The 13723-nt window shown below is 33.8% G+C and overlaps 1 protein-coding gene across 2 annotated transcripts in view; it reads right to left on the bottom strand.

Moving 5' to 3' along the window:
• Positions 1 to 339: 339 nt before the first annotated feature.
• Positions 340 to 13723, bottom strand: part of LOC132757827 (carbohydrate-responsive element-binding protein-like) — a 70998-nt gene continuing 57614 nt past the window's right edge. For both annotated transcript variants that reach the window (XM_060749269.1, XM_060749270.1), the window contains 4 exons: positions 12045 to 12144; positions 11357 to 11480; positions 8254 to 8383; positions 340 to 7029 (listed from right to left, as the gene is read on the bottom strand). In XM_060749269.1, the coding sequence (XP_060605252.1) occupies positions 6905 to 7029; positions 8254 to 8383; positions 11357 to 11480; positions 12045 to 12144 (479 nt within the window). In that variant the 3' untranslated portion in view covers positions 340 to 6904. The remainder of the gene's footprint in view (positions 7030 to 8253; positions 8384 to 11356; positions 11481 to 12044; positions 12145 to 13723) is intronic.

Below are 13723 nucleotides of genomic sequence, written 5' to 3'. Positions count from 1 at the left end.
CAGTGAGGGGTTAGTGGTTTGAAGTCATTAACCTTAACCACTCGGCAATGGACATCAAGAAATAATTTATGTTACTATTATCATTTTGCATATTCTGACCTATTTTTTGGTAATTTTCGTAGATTTAAAGTGCGGTTTGCAATTTGTAAATTACTTTCTTTGACTACCTGACAATATTATAAATTTTCATGAATCTGGAGGTATGCTGCTTTAAATAGTTTTACATATTAACTGGCCGGATATTATTTTGCATAATAATTTTTTTTTTACCTATGTAAGTGTGAACAAAAAAACAAACAATCTTAAGGCTGTATTTATAAATTCAACAACACCAGTGGATAAGCTAGCATTATTTTATTACATAAAAGTGCACAAAGCAACAATTTCATAAAATGTTTCACAGATATAATTTTTTCAACAACGAATATGTCCATCAATACAATATAGTTTTTATCATGTTGTACAGACGGAAATAAATAATTCAAAACAATATATAGTATATCAGACACTAGTTTTTAGTCTGTAAAAAAAAATGTACAAATTCATAAAAAAAATGTAACCTCACCCCCCCACCCCCGCCCTCCCTTATCATGTGATTGCCGTCATAACATATATAATACTCGCGAACAATTAACATATCTACAATCCATCAATATTTCTCCCCTAACCTGCAAAACTATTCCTTTTTCCTTCCTATATCTCAATCAACAATACCATTTCAGCAAAAATTTATGAAATTTCCGCTTCAAATCAAATTGGGTAGTTCAACTATTTTAGAATCTTCTGGAAATCCTAACTTTAAAACTGTTAGTATATACATATTTGTGTAAAGTTCAATGTTAAAACTTGTGAATATTTCATAAATCATCCAATTTACTGATTCTGTGTATTGGAGTGAAATATTAATTGACCTGTCATATACAAAAGGTAAGGTGTATTTTCATTCTCTTCTTTTTATTTTCTTCATTATATTTTATTTAACAAACCTGTACATGGCCTGGCAAGAGATCTAATTTGACAAATATTGCTCACCTGAGTCAATAAAAACAACGAAAACAACAACATTTCAAAAAGTTCTTAAGGACTATGGGACATTATTTTCTCAGAAAATTTTTAATGTGCCTTTTTTTTGTATTGTAATATAATATAAAAAATTTCCAGGATACATATTTTTTTACCTTTGGGGCAATTATTCTATTTTGCTTTTATACCAGACCATAAGACAATGCTACACAACTAGTTTGGTTTTGTTCGGTCATATGGTAATGAAACAGGAAATATGACTTTGGCTAACCTCGAGTGTTACAAACTTAAAAGCAACACCAGTGGTCAAAACCACCTCACCTGCTGGAGCTAAGAGAAACATAGACTCTGAATTTAATAGCCTCTTATTATCACTCAGGGATAAATGGTGGATACAAATCTGATGCCTCAACCCTTAAAGGCCACCCCTCAGCCACAAGAGGCGGGGAGGGGGGAGCTACATAACTACATACCAGCTACAAATCATTGCTATGAATTACAGTCTATACTCCTCATATTTTAAGATTATAATTTTATTTAAGAAATTGTCGATAAATACCAACAAGAACATAATCTAAAACTTCATGCACAGGTGAGCTAAAATGAAATGACTTGTGGGTGGTTTGTCAATTTTGACCGTGAGGTTATAATTAGAACAATATTTTATTGAGATCCATCAAGTAAAACTAGATGTCACATGCTCAAGTATACTTGAAGTTTCAGTGATATTTCCTAAATAAACCTACGTGAAAGCATAGGAAAAGAAATTGACCATTGGTATATCAATAATACAGGTAATGCTGTAATAAATGGAATAGTTTTGGCTAAGTGGTTTCATATAACAATAATTGAATTTCCATTCCAACCAAATTTTCCACATGAAATACAATTCTTTGAACACCTCTGAAAAGAAGAAAACGCCACAGGAACATTCCCATAAAGCTTCAATGATTCAATCAAACTAATTTAAGATTTATAACAAGATCTTGTTTACATTTTTATCGAGATACTCTTAGTCATCGACTATTTCAGTTCATCATAACAGAACGCTGAATGAATATCTTTCTAAACACAATTCTACGTTTTCTACAAGAGCTGTCCGTAAGACGGCACGCTTGACTATCATCGCTCAGTGCTTAACAGTAAGAAAAGGGGCATAACTCTATGAATGTAACTCAGAGTTATGGGACCTTGGCCCATTATATTAGATAATCACAGTCAAGTGTGTGAAGTTTCAACCCATTCCCTTTAATAGTTTCAGAGATACCAACTTGCACGCAAAAACTTAACCAAAGTGTGACAGCGATGCAGGCACTGTCGCTGAGGTGAGTATAATAGCTCCTCCTATTTTTCAAACAGTGGAGCTAAAAACATGAATGTACAAATATGGCCACATGACAATATGGAACACAATAACAGTTTATTACATACAGACTTTCTAATACAAAATGGATGACTAATTTCTAGTTGTATATCTAAATATATTGAAATATGTGTACAATGTATATGATATAAAGCTATGATTGTATTTCTTTCGAGTAAAAAAAAATGAGACGTGTAACTGTTGACTACAATACACCCTGAGTTATATCACGTTTATTACACAATATTAATACATACATACATGCTAACATGCATATAATGTGTAGCTATCATATGATATGACATATATTTTTATGCAACACGCAATAATATCCTTCGTCTTCTAAATATATCCAGATCTAAAAATCATAATTTAAAATAAATTGGACTAAATTTCGTTCAAAATAAATAAAATGAAACTTTACTTAAAATCAATAGTCCAAACACATTTATTTAAGCTCACTTGTGAAACAAATTCTGGCAACTTATATTAATCACTTAGAATCTTATGGAACTAATTCATTTGTTTGATTGGGTTTTACATTGCACCAACACAGGTCATGTCAATGGCGACTTTCCAGCTTTACTGGTAGATGAAGACCTCAGGTGCCCTTCCAAAGAGGCACCCACCAAATTCTTCCACCTAACATACAAGACTACGAATCTCACAGGATTTCTGAATCAGTCATTCACTTGGATCAAATTTTTCAACCCCCTCCCCCCAAAAAAAAAACAACAAACAAAAACTTAAAAAATCATTGGATTTGTATGTATGAAGAAAAAAATCCAAAAAATTCAAAGAAATCTTGTTGCCATTGAAACTACACATATTTGTTTACTTCCTAACATCTGTCTCTCTTACATATGTATACATAAACAAGAAAAAAACACGAATGTAAAATATTAACATACAAATTTTTGTGCGGCACTCAAAAACAAGTTTTACCATTTACACACGATTTTGTAAAAAACATTAACATCTGTCCAATTATTGCCAACAAGATGTTGTTCTATTTTTAACTCTGACAGCCATCTTGTTCAGCAGACCGGAAAGATCTAAGGGCACTTTAGCAAACATTGTCATATCTTTACCTTTTCTTAGAAATTCACCACAGTACAATGCAAGAAAATAATTTTTTATTTTATTCTAACACATCAGGTGGCGCAATAGTTCAGTTGATTAGACCACTGACTGTTACTCCTGAGGTTCGGGGTTCAATCCTGGGTAACAACCTTGGGATTTTTCAGAGACATTTTCAATGTTTCCCACCTACCCAGAGGTGTACTGGTAAGAAATCCAAGAAATCCTTGCTATACACTGAACATGTAAAATAACCAAGGGGTCTGTCTATTCAATAAGAGCTAGGGACTGGTTCTCGGGGTTCCCTTGTATCTCATAGCTGTCTCGTCATGTCTACATCCCCACAAGGGGTTTGACATTAATGGAAGGTAGACAGATAGATCTATCAACTTCATGCACTTGGTAACTTAAAAGATTGGTTCCTAGCTCTAAACGGGTAAACAAGGGAACCAGCATTAATGTACTTAACAAGGGAACCAGCATTAATGTACATGTAACATGACCGTGATTACAGATGTTTCACATGTTGACAGTAGTCAGACATCATTATACTTGGGGAAAAACAATATTTCATTTTGAACTGAAAACATGTGAAACTATATCGGTTTTTCCTAGAAAGAAAAAAAAACAAAACTATAAAATCTCAATACAGACATTTGTCAAAGTAACATATGTCAAAACATATTTCAAATACAATAGCAGGTCTAAATTAAAGCTACATACCTCCAGAAGAGTCAAAATATTTCAATAAAAATCAAACCTGAGAATAATATACTAAGATATTAGGAAATGTAAAAAAGATTCAAGATTTAATTAATAATTTACATGTTATGTGTAATTAGAGATTGATTTTTTAGTATTTATAACCATATTTCTACTGCTTTACTAACGCAGTAAAGGATATTTTCAAACAGATTAGCCTCATTTTGGTAATTTACGTGGGTTGCGAGTGCTGTTTTTAATGTGTAAATTGCTTCCTTTTGGTAACTTTTTGGTAACACAATATTTTACTTCTAAATGCATTTTCAAAATTTTCATGACAATTAGCATGAATCTGGAGGCCTGCTTCTTTAACCAGCCATTTTTTTGGAAGGATATATGTTTAGAATTTGAAGTCTCAAGTGATATGATATTTGTTGTATTTAATGCCCAAGATCTTATGTACAATGTACAGTCTTAACAGCTCACTGTTACATCTTTCTTTTTCTGTGTCAAAATTCATATCTGAGCAAAGCAAAATTGATCTTTTTTGATTTTATTATACAAAGCTGACAGTTTGTTTGTTTTTCTTGGATTTTATGTCACATCAACACTGTAAAGGTTATACGGCGACTTTCCAGCCTTACAGGTGGAGGAAAAAAACACCTCAGGTGCCCCTTCTGTGCATTATTTCAAGCACATCATCATACATAATGTCTTAGTTTTAACTAAATGATGGTTAGATATCATAAATGACTGTATTTATATATGAACAAGAACATGTCATTGTGCCTGCCCAAAATCCCCACAGCCTCCAGATAGAGGCGCAAAATAAATATCACATTTCTGTACTTTATTGCAAATAAAAAATGTCAACATATCAAATAAAGTATTAAATTAGTTTTATAAATGTATTTACTCCTTAATAATATTTACAATATATCCATTACAAACATGAATATTACACCGTAGTAACAATAATATAGAAGCTCTCCTGGAATTGATTTGACGGAGTGTTTTGAAAAAAAACATGGTCTATGGGAAAAAGTAGAAAAATCTATTTTTAGCTTTGATGACCTTGACCATAGCATGATCTATTTATATAAAACCTTGATCTATTTATAGCCTAATTAATGGATCAATCAACCACAAACTCAACAGAAAGGCTGCAGTTCATGGATGGTGCCAACCCATCAAATATGTATGGGTAACATAAACACCTCAGTTCATGGATGGTACCAACCCATCAATTATGTATGGACAATGTCAATGCCGCAGTTCATGGATGGTACCAACCCATCAATTACGTATGGGCAATGTCAATGCCGCAGTTCATGGATGGTACCAACCCATCAATTACGTATGGGCAATGTCAATGCCGCAGTTCATGGATGGTACCAACCAATCAATTACGTATGGGCTACATTAATGCTGCAGTTCATGGATGGTGCCAACCCATTTAATATGTATGGGCAAGGTTAACACCTAAGTTCATGGATGGTACCATCCCATCAAAAATGTATGGACAACAGAAACGCCTTAGTTCATGGATCGTACCAACCCATCAAATACTATGATAGCAGTCATTAAATGAAGGATTTATGAGACATGGCATGTTGGCATGAAAGGACAACAATCCAGCAACTTTATAGTCCCATCAAAAAAATTTCTGAGAAGCTTCCAAAAAAAATTACAGAACAGATCTATTCTGCATCTCTAAATAATTATACAACCAACAATCTGTACAGAAAAATCTCCCTGTATCATAAATTACATTGTTTTTACAATTAAATTCATCTAAAAAATTTACAATATCAGTATTTTAACAATTCATATCTATTTTTATAAAGCAACAAAGCAAAAACAATTGCCCTATATGATTCCTTCTACATTGAGCATGAATATCCGTAAACCTGCAGGGACCGAAAATAATTAGCCTTTGCCACCAGAATACGGCCGTACCTGCCTGCACATGTACGCAGTCTGACTGCCCTCTATACTGTTGGTTGACCAGCTTCAAATTTTCATCCTGATATCCCCAAAATTGATAATGATCATTCCCGAAAATGGAAGCTGGACCCGTCCATTTAAAGTTTAGACAAGTACATCAACGTGTAAATATCATAATGATTTCCAACTTCCTGTGACGCATATTTTGAGTCATTATAATATAATCATATTTAATTACACAAGTATTTTCGTTCTATATAAAAAATCCCAAAAAATATCAACTGGTCATAGTACAAAAGGCGCGAAGCAGAGACTGGCCGATTTTAATTTAATAATTTGACCAGCTTTATAAGAAATTCATCTTACAGGCATGAAAATGTGTTAGCTTCATAATTTACATACATTTGTTTGGTTCATACACTGCTTCATCCTATATTACCCTATAAACTTATGTCAAGTCAGTATTTTATCGTAACAACCTTAATTTATAAGTCTAATGCCTCTTGAAGCTGTCTATCAAATTAATCATTTTCCAGTCAAACTGTAATGATTATAAGTGAATTGTTAATCACACTTTTGTAAAACATCACATACGACCTTCACATTACTCCTTGTTGACGATATGACATCAGCGACGTTCGAGGATACTCTAGATTAATGACATAGTAAGGCACTATTCTTGTAGTGAGTAAATTTGCATTGTCATTCAGCTCTTTTCAACGTTTGTCAAACGCTATGAAATAGCTTTCAAAATCCAAGCCAAGCGTGGCGAAGTTTTGTCGCGTTGTTTCAAGTGTCCCCACTCTGATGCTTCTGCCTCTTTATCACCGCTTGCGCCGCCTGCTCCGGGACTCGCGCTGGATCAGACAGGATGCTTGTTGTTGTACTCAAGTGTCTCATGGAATCGGACACAACTAAAAATATTACAAATTAAATGATTATTTCAGTAAGCTGAGATATTTAAAATTGCAATTCTATGGGTTTTTTTTCTTTTTTGTTTTTTGGTTGGGTTAAATGTCGCACCATGCAGACTTTTCTAGTGGCGGAAGACCTCAGGTGCCCTTGCGTGCATTAATTTAGGCAGGAATGGGAACCAGAGAGAGTAGACCCACTGACATTCAGTAAGCACCTGGACAGCTTCCTCACAAGAAAGAATGAAAACTCCGTCACAGCAATGAGGGGCAAATGGTCTTTCTCCCGTTACAAGTTCAAATTGCTAGAAAAATATAAAAACTGCTTCAATACTAATCAAACTTGGCACAAATGTTGACTGGACCATTGCCTTTGTAACAACATGCTCAGGCTTAAATTTTCTGTTACCATGGCAATGAGGGACATCTCAAAATTGCCAAAAAACACTATTTTGCGTTGATTTTTTTCCATCAAAATTGATTTCAAAGTGCTGCAACTTCTCAATGGATTGAGATAGAGTCAAATGCTTTTCAGTGTTGGTTATACGTTACCTTATTATCGATCTGGGGTCATTTCAAGTCCAAAATTTTCTTGGCAATGAGGGGGACTTCCGCCCCCCTTCAAACCCCCCAAACAGAAGGGGCACATCCCCCTTTGGGCAACACCCTGATGTATCATTTGGATGGGGAGCCGCGCCGAAAAAGTGGTCACTTTTTTTACAACATTTCTCAAAGACGAAAAACAGTCTTTGGGGCCTAAATAGGGCAGTTTTTCACTATTTGAGGCCTAAAAAGAGGGGATGGGGGGGGGGGGGGGGGGGGTTGGGGGTTGAAAGTGGGTTGTTTTGCGTATATATATATATATATATATATATATATATATATGAGGTAAAGGGTTAATGAATCCTAATATTCCTGTTAAGATTTTAACTCAATGCAGTGAATAGCATGGGTTTCAAAGGTGGCGCCCATCACCACATAGAGGCTCTTGTGATTATAATTCTAGTTTGCATTGAAGGTCACACTATGTGTCCTTGACTTTCGACCTCTATATTAAAAATACTTTTTATTTATAATCATTAATGGTAGTTTTAACACATGCTTGGTTTATTTACCATAATCATATTTGGAAATACTGCAGAACAGAATAAAACTTAAACATTATTTGCAATCCTAAAAATACAATAATATTATTGACACTTCAGGGTACAATGGAGCAATACTCACTTGGTCTAAGGGATGGCAAAGAGCAATGTTGGTCTAACCATGCAAGCACTGTACGACACAACTCATCTACGCTAGCAGTGGACACCATCGTGTTGTACGACTCGAACAAATTCCGTATCACCAAAGAAAACTGTAGCTTAGTTAAGGAAAAACAATTTATTATTATCATTATATTGTTATGCTTCAGGTAAACCTAACACAAAACGTACGTCCACTTTGAAAAATGCTGAAACTGTTGACATCAAGTGGTAACTTCTCTACAGACGGCCACTCTGTGAAGGTTACACTTTAGATTTCCTGGTATATGAAATTGTCTATGACATAAATGATGTAATAATACTACTATGATATATGCCGTGTATAAAGACATGTATAATTCTGATGACTCATTCATGAAAAAATAACTAAAATTACTAAGAATTACAATTATCCATTTGAAGTGTTGCAAGGCCTGCAATTTTTGCGAGTGAGTAAATGAAATATTGCAAAGTGCATATTGAAGACCTTTAATCGAGATTTTTTAAGAATTAATTTTTGAAAACTACTTTTGGCTTTTTTGACATACATATAATTTTACACTGTAAGCATTTATAAAACCTTTGTAGGTGACCACCTAAGGGTGATTCCTATGAAGTTTGATCAAAATTTACCACAAAAGTTTAAATATTGACATAGCTTTTGGGAACTTGCTGAAAATGACTGACAATTTTCCCAAATGAGCTTAATGCATCATACATATATTAACTTATGCGGACAATTTCTGTCCACATCCAGTGACAGAGTGCATTGATTATAAGATATTATTTACTTGCAACAAAATACACAACAACATGCACATAGACCTTGGAGAAAAGTATTGTGAATGAACTATGCTATATCATGATTGGCCCTCGTTTTGCCCTCATTAAGGTACATGAAACAGCAGTCTGCAAGAATGAAAGCAAATCAAAGATAATGTATACGATTGTATACCTAATCTTATATTAAGGATTAATCTATTCAGACGAGAACATTGCAACAGAGCTGGGTTTTTTTTCTCACCAATATTTCTCCGTAACAAGATGTTACACAAATCTATTCTTAGACTCAAAACAATACACCCTGTACTAAATATACCATTGATTTTAATGTTTACCATTATATTACATATCTAATTTTGATGATAACCAATATATCACTAAATATACCATTAATTCATATCACCTATCTGTAGGATCTTGTTGTAAATAAAGCTCAATGCTAAAACAATGGACTCCCCCGCATGCACTACCAATAGCTCACTTTGAACCTTTTAGTCTGGTAAACTACAAAATCTGGTGTACTGGTATTTAACATCAAAGATGAAAATGAAGAAACTTTCTGTGAAATACCTTAAAAGTCATCTCTATGAGTTGTGAATTTTTGGTTATAGACTGATATAGGAAATGTCCTACAATAAAAGATGTTATCTGGAACCTGGCAAATGTGGGTTTTTCCAAGTTTTTTCTTCAGTACAAACTTTTACTGTTATAGCTTCAAGGTGCACTACCGGTCACATTAAATAAGTCAACCGGTTGCGCTTATTTTTGAAGCTGTAAATGTAAAAGTTTTGTTGTACTTCCGGATCTGCTGGGAAAAACCCAAAATATTCTTAATTCCGGAGTAAATTCAAAAGCCACCTAAAAGTCAACTAGTCCTGAGGGGTCAAGATGTCATCATAAGTGTTAAAGAGGGACATTCCCTATAACCGAACATGAACTCATTTCAACTTTCATAATCATCACTTACTTAAAGTATCAATTTTTTATCTCAACAAAGTCATAGAGACAGTTACCCCCATCCAAATTTTATTCAAATGTGTTAAATAAATAATTTGTGGTATCAATTTTGAAATTACGATCTTGAGCTAATATTCATGTATGTAGTGTCCATGGCTACGGCATGAAAAAATGAAAAATGTTTAAGCCTAGGTTCAAACATTGCTAAAAAACACATTAAGAGTATGTGAAAACAATAATATCCCTGGATATATAAATCAATTCAGACCCACAAAATGTAGAGACCTTCAAAATTTAACATTATATAAATCTAAAATTCAACCATATATATTCACTTTTTCATACCATATCTTCAAGCATGTTTATCAACAGACTATTTTGAGGGAGCGGGAGTAAAGCATAGGTTTTCAGTAAGTTATTAAGTAACTAACAACTTCAATAAGGATAGGCAGATTCTACGTACAGCTTCAATATATAATTAAATCTACAAAGAGACAGCTGAGCTATAATTACCTGATTTTCTGTCGGCAAGTTTCACATGTTTTTTTTATCATATTTTCCGTGACCTGACCAATTTAATACAGCTGTTTTGTGTCAGTATGTGTTTATAAGTACATGCCAGGCAACTTATATGTTAACATTCTGTCATCATTTCTTATCAAATCTATAAACTATCTCTTTATCAACATTTTCCAAATATCAACATTTTCCAAATATCACCGTACATTTCCCCTATAATTTACATTAAAATAGGTTATGCTACTTGCAAAATAGATGTCTTAGCTCCAAGTCTTCCATTCATGAAGGATGATTTTAATCTGTAAAGGAAAATTCTATTTTTAGTTGCTTTTTTAAATTTTCTATGCAATCTCTGTAAAAACAAGCGAATTCTGAGGCAAGGTAATTTTCAACACTAGGATGGTATGACCCAGCAATACAGGGCTTGTGTCTGAATTGACCATTTTAATCATATAGTTGTTACACTCCCTAAAGAACTGCAAAAGAAGACTAGCACACCCACCCCACAATATAGTTAGACTATAAGGATCTGATATCGGATGTTTGTTCTACTTTAATTCATTTTCTTTCATTACATTGGAGATTTTATTTACTCGATATAAATACACTGAAAATTCCTAGAAATTAAATCATGTTGCTTGTTTCGTTTTTAAATTGACTTTTAACACATTATTTTGTGAAATCTCTGCCGTCTTTTGGGAGAGGAAAGATTTTGGTTGCTGCTGAGAGATTGGAAAAACTGGTACTGTTGTTTTAAAACAGGTGACTGTTCCACAGAGGGTTACACAACAGACATGGTACTGTACTACTGTCTTTACAAAGGATACAATCCAAAACTTCCAATTTGTTAATGTTCTCTGTTTAACGTATTCTTCAAACATTTCTCTCATCTGATCTGCTCGTTGCCTAGTAACAGGCACGCCTGTAGCCGGTAACTGTGACTGACACACACTGAAAATGTACATTTACACCAATATAAATACCATAATAACAATCATTTTTTGTATTTCCTCTAAATTTTGTTTCTTTTTATAAGCATTAGCTCTCCATTTGGCCTCGACTTTCTGATGTTTTCAGTCTAAATGCAAACATAACATGAAATACAACAGATGGACCACTGGAGTAACAGTTTTTCTTTTTACAAAACCAAAATTTTATCCACTAGCTATTAAATGATCATTCTGTTATAACTGTTTATTTGCTTCTTTGGTTTTCACGCCAATATCAACACATTTTTGGTCATATCTCCATTGCGGTCCATTTAACTGGCTTTTCCTTGGTAACTCACCAGAAATTACTAATTTCCTCAGCAAGTGACCCACAATTTATCTATCCCACAAGATTTTTGACTTGGTGTCGAGAGACAAAAATTACACTCAATGTTCAAGATCAATTTCATCACAGAAATTTTGCCACCATCCCCTAAGCTTAAGCAGTACTAATAAACATTACCCAAGAATTATATTTTGCAGCATACATTCTAAAATCACCTTGAACAACGTAAATTTGCCTTACCCAATAGCCTGGTTTAGAGAGTTTATTTCTTGTTTCAGGATATCAGCCTCGTTCTGCATCTGGGCACGTTCTGACTTCAGCTTCTTACAATACTCAGCAGCTGAAAACATTCAAATATTAAATCTTTATGTACTTTCTGTTTTTTTCTTTACTTTTCTGAGTTTTTCATTTCTTTCCTGAGTTTTTTTTAAATTCTTTCTGTGCTTTTCTTTTCTGAGTTTTAACCCTTAAACCTGCTAAATTTGTGTAATGGATTTGCCCTGCTTTGAAATTGGAACAGTCCATTCAAAGTTTAAGGGATTTCACTAATCAAGCTGCTACAAGCAGTACAGAGCCTGGTCCGACTATGGACCTGTTGGCCCCCAACTGGCTCTAAACAGGGGGCAAAGGGTAATTTCTTTCTGTTCCAGCATGTGAAGAATTTTTGCTGCATGCCTCTAAGTGCCGTGACAGGATTTTGTGTCAGAAACTAACTTTATAGCTACTTAACACATCTGTTGAAAAAGAATTCAGCTTGCTAAATTTAATGTTCTCTTTAACTCTAGCTTACAACATTGTTTATTAATTTTAAAACTTTAATTCCTTCTTGTTTAGATTTTCTGAATGATATTGTCAAGGTCATATGACCATGTTATAGCTTTCTGGTGCAGAAATGTCACAGTTACTAAAACTGTGCAAATATTTCTGATATGAGCAGCTGAATTATTTTTGAGGCAAGTCAATATTTATAAATGTGTTGATATTATTGTTAATCAACAACAGGAATTGATTTAAAGTAATACCAGTTTATTAACCCTAGCTTAGTCTGTTGAGGGCAACAGATTTTACCCATCATGCATGCATTCAGTGCAGATTAGATCAGACAACACATCTGTACTGTCTGATCATTAACTGCACTGTTCCTTCCCTATTTGTAACATATAAATCTGCCTTAAACAAAACAAACAACTGCCCAACTCTTTTTATAAAATTGAATGTTAAAGGTAAATTCTGATGGATATTGACAGAAATTTCCTTGGGCCACGTGAATTATTCATCGTTCATGCAAAATAAATTATAAAATTGAAAGGACCTATGGCAAAATGTAAACTTATTTTGACTTTCACCTATTTGGTTAAAACCTATTTATTTAAGCTCGATTGCTAAACAAGTTCTTGCAACTTATATCAATCACTTTTGAGTCCGCTTCCTGGAACCAACCAGTACGGGTGTCATATGAAGAAACATGGTTGTTACCCAATTTAGGCTCGAACCCATGATTCCTGGATTTAGAGGCAGACACCCTAACCACTTGGCCAACGTTCCCCTTTCACCTGTTCAATGACTTTGCACCCTTGAATGGGCATAAGTAGCCATTACTAATTAATATATGCCTCTTAGTCTATTACAGATACAATACCCATGAGACAATACTAACGAAGGTGACAGCTGTTTATCACCAGCTGTTTAACAGAAGTAAACTTAAACTAATAATATGACTGTCCTAAAAAAATGACAGTTCATTATAAACTTTTTCTCAAATTCTTTTTACTTGCAACAAGTTAGAAAACTACCTGCTTTATAAATCAAGAACCATTTTCAAACTGAAATTCTCAATGTTGGGGTTGTATTTGAGCAACAAAGTACTAAATTTTTTTGTTTGTTGTGGCACATTTCGATATTTTACTATGTAACTTTCG

Source organism: Ruditapes philippinarum, unplaced genomic scaffold (assembly GCF_026571515.1).
Source record: "Ruditapes philippinarum isolate M1 unplaced genomic scaffold, ASM2657151v2 ctg64_1_1_1_1, whole genome shotgun sequence".
NCBI classification, from domain to species: Eukaryota; Metazoa; Mollusca; class Bivalvia; order Venerida; family Veneridae; genus Ruditapes; species Ruditapes philippinarum.
This window is presented reverse-complemented; position numbering and strand designations above follow the sequence as displayed.